The following is an 8454-nucleotide window of genomic DNA, read 5'->3' on the forward strand; positions in this document are numbered from 1 at the left end:
TTTTGTTTTTTGTCAGTGGAGTAATTGCTATTTTTAATGGGAATGTAAATTTTCAAGGTTGTGAAAAGTTGCCTAGCATAAGCACTGTATAATTGTTTCAAGTTAGTAGCACAAAAACGTGACTACACACTATAAACTGGTGATTATTTTCAGGTGATGTAAAAATTATTTACAATATATGTAGGTCACGTTTTTCTTTTTCTCACCTCTGGACTAGTTTCCAATGCAGGCACCAAAAAAAAATTTTTAATTCCACTTAATTTATATGTACTTTTGTAAGTAGTATAAATAAAATTGGCACGAAAACTGATAAAACTACATATTTGCAAAAGAGGATAAACACAAAACGAATATTTGCACAAATGCCACTAAAACTGAAAGACACGTCAATACGTACCATACTTTTATAATTTATTATATTACAATCAATAGAAAAGTTTTTGATTGTTTGTCTTGAATTAAAAACAATTGATACAATAAGAATTATTGTTTTGTGGCCAGAATGTTGTATTAATCTGTATAATTTTGAATTCCAGCTGTGCAAGAAATCGGTGAACATTCACGCGTTACCAGGAAACCATAGGAGCATATTAGTGGGAGATTCGGCAATGAAAATTGCCAACATTGTAGAGAAGGCAGCAGCGCAAGTTTAAATAAAGCTCTTAATGAAATTTCTTAATTACCATAGTTTAATTCAAAGTCAGAATTAGCTTATTTGTAATCATTATTCTTACAAAGAACCCTCGATGTAATGCACTATAAGAAATTTTAAATTTCTCACATTCCAAAGACATTCCATTTCTGCACTTTTCATTTAGAATTATTATTGTTATTCAAATTAGTAAAAATTACTAATGAAATGTGATATAGTTATATTATATCACGCGATGTTATTTATACATAAATTATTTTTTTATTTTGTTTTATGTACATTGGATTGTAAATATTAAGAGTAGAAATAAAAACCACACTTCACTAACTTATTTTTATGTTTTTTTTTTATTATTCCCAAATGATATGTCTGCACACTTTAAAACATATAACAACAACACCTATTAAAATAAATATTCTTAAAACACTCATTATTGTACGAACGAAAGGAATTATTGAATATTTTGTGAATAGCATACGTCGGTGAATTTGAACTAAATGTTAATTTTAGGAATTTACATTCGTCTATTGCAACTACATAACTGTGATTGAGAAGGTAAATTATTATTAAATTAATATCACAGTTTGCCACTATCAATAACAACCTTAAATTAAAATCTGTATCACATTAACTGCGGCAAGGTTACATTTTTACATTATGATTTATTGGTATGTATATGAAAATTATATATTTAAAATGATTGCGAGAAAATTTATAAATGCATAAAAGTCAAAATGTGTACTAAATTACTCAACTATAGAAGCTATTCAGAAACCGGTCAATGTTAAAAGTATAATGGCAACATGGCGTTTTTAAGTAGCGGACAATTCTAGGCGAGATACTAAAGAGTTATAAATAATAGATGACTAGAGGTAGGAAAATATCCTACTTATTGACTAATGAATGGTTGCCAGAATGTTTGTGTGGTCAATGAACCATTTAGAAAAAAACATTTCCATAGCATTTTCAACCATTTTCAAGACAAAAACTAATGCAAATTATATTAATTAGGTTTATAAGCATAAATTTCAGTATTGACATCGTAACATACATGAAGATGAATATGGAAGTGTAGGTATTTACAGGACATACGACATGTCATAAGCTGGTGTAACATTCACCGTTTTCTATCCATGATTGTGTGATGATGGCATGTGAAAGAAAGTGTCAATTGAAGAATTAATACAGCGTTGAGTGGCGTGGTTGTGGATCATGGGTAGAATGGTGAATATTACATGTGTATAAAGTGATCACTTTAACCAGCTTATGAAAGGTCATAAGCCTTGTTTTTGTCCAGAAATCCATATTCTTCTTTGTCAATGTTGAAATATCCATATTAAGAACTCCTAAGTGGACAAAACCCAGATTTGTAAATAGTTTGGGCACACTCAAAATATTGTAGACTTAACTTTCTCATTGGAAATCTCTCATTCTTAAAATCAACTCTTTAAAAGATGGCATATTTAAATCTGTATGATTCATAAGGGAAAAAAATGATTTTCCATTTCATTATGATATAGTAATATATTTTTAAAACTACTATCATTATACTTTTACTATTGACTGAAGTCTTTGAGAATAGATACCCGTGGAATGTTATCTGTAAATCACCCGTTATAGCTACCCGCTTCACACTAAAAACACATCACAACAACTAGAAATGGAAGGAATGACTAAAAGCTCTTTCAGTCCGTCTTGACAGAAGGGTCGGAGATGCCGTACTGCGGGTCGCAAGTAAAGGAAACAGTCAGGGCGTATCTTTCTCCCGAGGTGACCTTTTCTACGTAGTGAAGGTTCTCCGAGCCGCTGGTGAACATGCTGACTCTCGCCTTGCGAGGCTCTACAATTCTGCTCACATTGTCCTTGTCCATGAACACGAATCTCCCACCTTCAAAATCCCTCCCGAAATCGCTCAAATAAAGCAGGGAAGTGTAATGAAAGGATTTATAAGTGTCCTAAAAGCAAAATAACATAAATATTAATTTTGTTAACACATTGTTTGCGAGAAACGCTTAAAAGTGTCTTTAATATATTATTGGTAGAGAGCGGGAGACATTATATTTGCTTACTTTTGGTAGAGCGCAAGAGATGTCAAAAAACATTGTACAGATGGGAATCGGATTTGTGGTTACTGGTGATTAGTATACTGAGGGTTGGCAGACTTGATTGATGAAAAAACCGGCGACAACAATATGTTAATTCCAGTGCGTGTAATATAGTTGATGGATATCACAGTTGAGCAACAAACTAATAAAAAAATCCTCTGGTACACAATTATGATACCCATTTCAACAACAAAGATTTGATGGTCCCATGATAGATCTTCAATATATAGTTCTGAGCATTTTTTATTTGTTGCTGTCGGAGGTAAGAGGGCAAACAAAAATATGGAGCAATGGCAAAATAAAGGAATGTTTAACTGATCAACAGTTAATATTGGATAAATAGATTTATCTTTCCTTTTTTTCTTCTCTTGTATGTATATTAGATAAAAATATTTTTAAAAATATGTAAAAAAAAAAGAACTCCACTGACAAGACATATAAGGTGGGTCTCTGCAAAAAAAAATGTATATGTAAATATAAATATATATATCGTAGTCATACAGGAGAAAGTGACCAAGTGCATTGTTTAACAAAAACGTGATCATTGACTATTTGATATCTTACTAGCTTAATATTGCCCTGAAAATATCCCAAAAGATTTTAAACTTGGAAGTATAATATATTGACTTGGTAAAAATGACTAACTCCATTGGTGTTTATTTTCTTGCCAAGCAATAGTGACTTCGATGGCCCTCCTGAACATTTTACGTTTTGGTAGTTGGTCACTTTCTCCTGTACGACTACGATATGTGTATATATTTTTAACAAATGAATTTCTGAAGAAAATAAATCAACTATACAATTACAAAGTGTTTGAACACATAGGGTATAGTGTAATTTTGGTAAGTACTGATGGGCAATTAAGCAGGCAGATGTCAAAATAACATTGCAAAATAAATTAAGGTAAGTATGTATTGGGAAACTCAATTGTAATTTGTTTAAAAAGAAAGGAAAAAAATGTTTTGGAAAAAGTAAATATGTAGACTCACTTTATCAACGTGGGGATGCCAATATTCATCGTGAGTGGTGACTGCTTCTTTGGAATTTATTTTGGAAAAGAACGTTGGATGAGTCAGGTATATTTTATCCGAATCCACTCCGAAATTATGGCCGATTGCATGCTGAATCTTTGTTTTTATTACCTGATAAATAAAACACGAATTATAAAGATGAAATACCTGAAATTGTTATTACAGTCAAACTCCGTTATAACGGTTATAACAATATAACGAGGATGAAGGGACCGACAGAATTTACTCGTTATAATCGTTACTCGTTATATCCGAGAATAGGTATTTTTTTATAAACATACCTATCACATGAAGTATGTTATCTGGAATGGTCATATTACCAATATGTCGCAATTAAAACAAAAATTATATAATTCACCCATTACACACATCGCTCACTCCTTTCAAGAACGTCATAAATCAAAAATCGTCCATTTTCAGTTGTGCATGTTTTCGGAATGCATAGAAAATGTACTATATCCTTGCAAAAGAGGTATATTTTTAACTTAATATTTACCCGCTACAGGGCAGAAAGTGCTGTTTTTACATTTTGAAGAAAAGGTATTGTTTATTATTTTTTTTAGATAAACTAGTTATTTTTCAAATGGAGAAAAAACCTTCAGGTTTTACCTAAAAAGATCTGATTCACAGTAAAAAGTTCAATAAGTGGCTTGATATTTATTTTAATAAATTGTATTATATTTTTAAACTTTAAAAACGTTCTCCTGGAAAATCAAGTTTTTTGATTTATGACGTTCTTGAAAGGAGTGAGCGACATGTCATATTTATCTGTCAATCCAGTTTTCCTATAAATTTTTTAAATCCTGTGCTTCTTTGAGTACAAAACCATTGTTGCAGTTTCATCAAAATTCGTACGATCACAACTCTTTATTTTAGTCCGTGATGCTCCTTTTCAATGCAGATAAAAATACAACGTTGACACTGAGAATGATAAAAACATTTTATACAATTCAACTCTTTTCGCGCCACGTTCTATTTCACAAATTGAGAGACACTTTTTATTATTAGTAGACATGTTGATAATTTGAGGGTTTGAGTTTAACTGACCTGCTCTAGAATTGATACGACATTCCCCACCTCGAAATTTTTACCGTGCATTTGTCCTTAGTAAACATAGAACATACAAAATATGGAAACTGTCGTAAAAATCCCCGAAACAAGCTATTCATAAACTAAAATAATATGTTGTTTATTGTAATGAAGTGCTGACTGAAAAAATCGAAACATTAACAGTTTAAAAATTTTTCTGGCGATATTTTTGCTAGTTATGGCCGAGAAGTAGCTCGTTATAATCATACATAAATATATGGAGAAAATCAGAAACCAAAATGTCATCGAATGTTTCCTCGTTATATCCGAGATCTCGCTATAACCGTGCTCGTAATAACCGAGTTCGACTGTATTTATACAATACAATTAAAATTCATATCATGGTTAAAAGGTGGAAATATTTAGGTAATATTATGGAAATCCCATAACTTAAATCTTTTTTCACCATTTTACTCAATCCTACAACGACACTCACATCATCTCGCAGCATTTTACCACAAAATCAATTATGTCTATGTTTCTCCCAATGTAAATAGTCCTTCTGCACATTTTGACATATTTAAATTGTTTTTTTTTTTTAAAGTGTAATTATGTCATTGTTGCACCAAATGAGCGAAATATAAGCGGAATGCACATACACCTGCTGTGCAAGTTCCATATTATGGTGGGAAAAAATGTAAATGTTACCTTGTAGGTCGTGATGTCGATTTTATTAAATATTTCTTTGGTATTCTCTAGCGAGTATACATTGATGAACACTTGTCCTCGGGACAGCGCTCCCGAGTGCAGGTCGAGTATGGAAGCTCCTCCATCGGACCCACCGAGGGCGATGCCTTTCCGGGCAATGTTCAGGAGACTGTCCGCTTCGCTCGTGGTGACGAGGCCATCGGAAACAAACCTCCCGCATTTCTCCGGCACGCAGCCGGGGAACATCTCCAGCTCCTGCCTATAACTCTCCGAACAATCCAAGTTCTGACCCCTGGAACGGAGAATATCATTTTGCTTCGCGAACGTAAACTCCTTGCTTTTTTTCTGAGTGAAATAAACTATCGTTATTATGGCTAATATGGTGACGGATCTGGTTAGCATTTGTTGATATTGAAACCTCGGCATCGGTCCATATTTCCTAAAACAGAAATGAAAAATTTTAATAAAAAAAAAATATTTAAAAAAAAGTGAAATACTTGTTTAAAAACGTGCTTAGAGTGTCAGAAATGAAGACTCTAAGAATCATATCCGGCAAGAGTCTTCGAGAGAATAAGAAACGCCAGGATCAGAGAAACATGCGAGATCGAAGATGTCGTTAGGTGGGGAAGGCAACAAAGGAGACAATGGTATGCGCATGTGAGGAGGATGGAACCATTCAGACTCCCCCACATCGCATTGTACGGCCAACCCCATGGTAGACGACTCCGGGCAGACCACCAAAGAGATGGGTCGACAGCTGGGAATCGACATTGCAGGAGGCTAATCCCTCTTAAAAACAGGCTACAAGGCCTACAACAAGATGAAGAAGAAGAAGAAATACTTGTGTTTATTATTTACAAAATTACTTCAATTTCATAGTATTTCTGTGAGCCTAAGCGGCTCATTATTAGAAATAGGTATCAAATTGTGGTGGAGTGGGTTCGAACAGAGAAACTCTGACTCAAGAGTACGCGACACTAACCACGAGATCACAACCCGACACTAGATATATTAAATGCATTGTTTGCACCGACCCCGGTCGGACAAAAATCACTAACCAACAAAAAAATCCTTGTGACAGAATAAGATATGAGTTATTGCGTCCTTGTATATAGATAGTTACGAAACAAAGGATGGAGTAAATTCTAGTTTAAAAAACGAGTTATATATGTTAATAAAAACTTACAACGGAGCGTCTTTTTCCTCGGGTTTAGGTGGTTCACTAGCTGTTTTAACTTCTTTCGGTAAAGGTTTTCGTTGGCGGCTAACCATTTTTTGTTTGATCAAAATATACAAGTGGATTTTTTCTTTACATGCGATTTGCACTACAAAATCTTAAAATGGAATGTATGCATAAAAAATAAGTTTTTTGTACAATATATGAGAATATAAACAATTTTTTCCAATTTTTTTCCGTTCGACGCGTCTGCTGACGATGTGTCAACTTGACAGTTAAAAATCTTAAGAGTTGCCAGTCTAGCTAATCTTCCGTTTAAAAGTGTATCAAAATTAAGTTGCATTAGGTACCTATCCGGAGACAGTTATATGAACGAAAACCTACGAAAGATATTTCATACAAAAATATATATAAAAACATTGCACATTAATGCATTGACCACTAAACGATTATAATATGATTGTTGAATTTCGCACGACCAACAATTTAGTAGCAATAACATTTACGTAAATTTTTAGCTACCTGCAACTTAGGCAAAAAAGGCCAAGAGTTTTTTAATGGCGAGATTACTTAGAGGATAAAAAAAAATGGAATGATTAGCCAGCTATATATTAAAGACCGGTCGATCGCGATCAATTGTTTGCCCAACTGTGCTAAAATGTAGGAAAAACATTATCCATAGTATTATTGTTCCATAAATGTTCCGTAATATCGCAAAAATGTACCTACAAGATAAATAGTTTGCAAATTTAACGCTCTCTGTGTTACGCGCTATTATCTTGCTACCTTATTACTCGAAATTTCGAAATTCAAAATTGCTCAGTCAGACGTGGTCCGATAAAAAAGGATTGATATCGAAACTTGACGTGAACTTATGTTACTCCGCGGTACCCATATATCTGCTCATTAAAATAATGCTAAATGTATTGTATTACCTTTAACTTTCATACCTATTTACCTGCTTATCTTACAGAATTATCACTATTGTGTAAGTACAAATTGCCGTGTGCACTCAGCGTATATTTTGGATATAAATAAATTGTTTACAAATGGCTGAAATCGATTTTGGTAACCACATTTCAAATTCACTTGCGTGTGTATCGAGTCGCGAGTGAAATACTCGTATTCCCTTGGATCGTGCTTCAGCCACGTTTCAGTTCGATAAGGGACGTCGCTTGGAAACGTCGTAGTTTAACAATAATACAAACATGATGGATTAATGCATGTAAGTAGAAAAATATTCTTCCATTTAGATTATTCTTTCATTTTCAAATATTTTTTTGACTGTATTTGCATTTAAAAAAAAAAGACTGTCCTACCGAATTGTTATAAGAAGGTACCACATTTCAAACCTGTAATTATAAGCTAATTGCGCCTGTAATTAAGGAACCCTTATCATGTTTTCACGATTTTTATGGTGCTTAGTAAAAAAATCTATCTTATCCCGCAAAGAAAATATGGTATTAGAAAATTCCAATGAAAAATTAGTGAATAATGAAACAATCTGAAATTCAGCGATTAAATTTCATTGTTATTTTTAATTTGGGAAAAATATTTGTATATTCAATAATGAAACAATTATTGGTCGTTTTCTTCACATATAAAAAAAACTTTATATAGCCAGTATTATGATTAATTTTTAATCAATAAGTAGATATCCATTTATTTGTTGAATATGTCAGCAAGTAATTCGATATCAGGGCTGGGATTCCATACGGAAGTTAACGTTTTAATTTCGTAATTCTCGATCAA

At 32.9% G+C, this 8454-nt stretch overlaps 3 protein-coding genes across 5 annotated transcripts in view; 2 read left to right on the forward strand and 1 right to left on the reverse strand.

Annotated features, from left to right (window-relative positions):
* LOC148314040 (fatty acid synthase-like) overlaps positions 1 to 983 on the forward strand; it is a 48721-nt gene extending 47738 nt beyond the window's left edge. For both annotated transcript variants that reach the window (XM_088256636.1, XM_088256706.1), the window contains exon 31: positions 537 to 983. In XM_088256636.1, coding sequence (XP_088112762.1) covers positions 537 to 653 — 117 coding nt within the window. In that variant the 3' untranslated portion in view covers positions 654 to 983. The remainder of the gene's footprint in view (positions 1 to 536) is intronic.
* LOC148314041 (2-oxoglutarate and iron-dependent oxygenase domain-containing protein 3-like) lies at positions 972 to 6988 on the reverse strand. Its single transcript, XM_088257026.1, has 4 exons — positions 6712 to 6988; positions 5526 to 5964; positions 3747 to 3899; positions 972 to 2607 (listed from the first exon to the last, which is right to left on the reverse strand). Exons 1-4 carry the CDS (start codon positions 6795 to 6797, stop codon positions 2338 to 2340), a joined length of 948 nt encoding a protein of 315 aa, XP_088113152.1. The 5' UTR covers positions 6798 to 6988; the 3' UTR covers positions 972 to 2337.
* Positions 6989 to 7776: 788 nt separating this feature from the next.
* Positions 7777 to 8454, forward strand: part of LOC148314042 (serine/threonine-protein kinase dyf-5-like) — a 31122-nt gene continuing 30444 nt past the window's right edge. The window contains exon 1 of one of the 2 annotated variants that reach the window (XM_088256826.1): positions 7777 to 7927. The gene's annotated coding sequence lies outside the window, so the exon portion shown is untranslated. The remainder of the gene's footprint in view (positions 7928 to 8454) is intronic. The other variant, XM_088256901.1, reaches the window with a different exon arrangement.

The sequence above is a fragment of the Brachycentrus maculatus genome, unplaced genomic scaffold (assembly GCF_059751285.1).
Source record: "Brachycentrus maculatus isolate JH-2025_06_01 unplaced genomic scaffold, ASM5975128v1 h1tg000002l, whole genome shotgun sequence".
NCBI lineage: Eukaryota > Metazoa > Arthropoda > Insecta > Trichoptera > Brachycentridae > Brachycentrus > Brachycentrus maculatus.

Excerpts from the sequence above, each read along its gene's own strand:
- LOC148314041 (XM_088257026.1), bottom strand. The coding sequence starts at position 6,797 with ATGGTTAGCCGCCAACGAAAACCTTTACCGAAAGAAGTTAAAACAGCT. Across the intron at positions 5,965-6,711 it reads GAGGAAAAAGACGCTCCGTT|GAAATATGGACCGATGCCGA; the intron begins GTAAGTTTTTAT and ends TTTCTGTTTTAG. Across the intron at positions 2,608-3,746 it reads GGCATCCCCACGTTGATAAA|GACACTTATAAATCCTTTCA; the intron begins GTGAGTCTACAT and ends TTTTGCTTTTAG.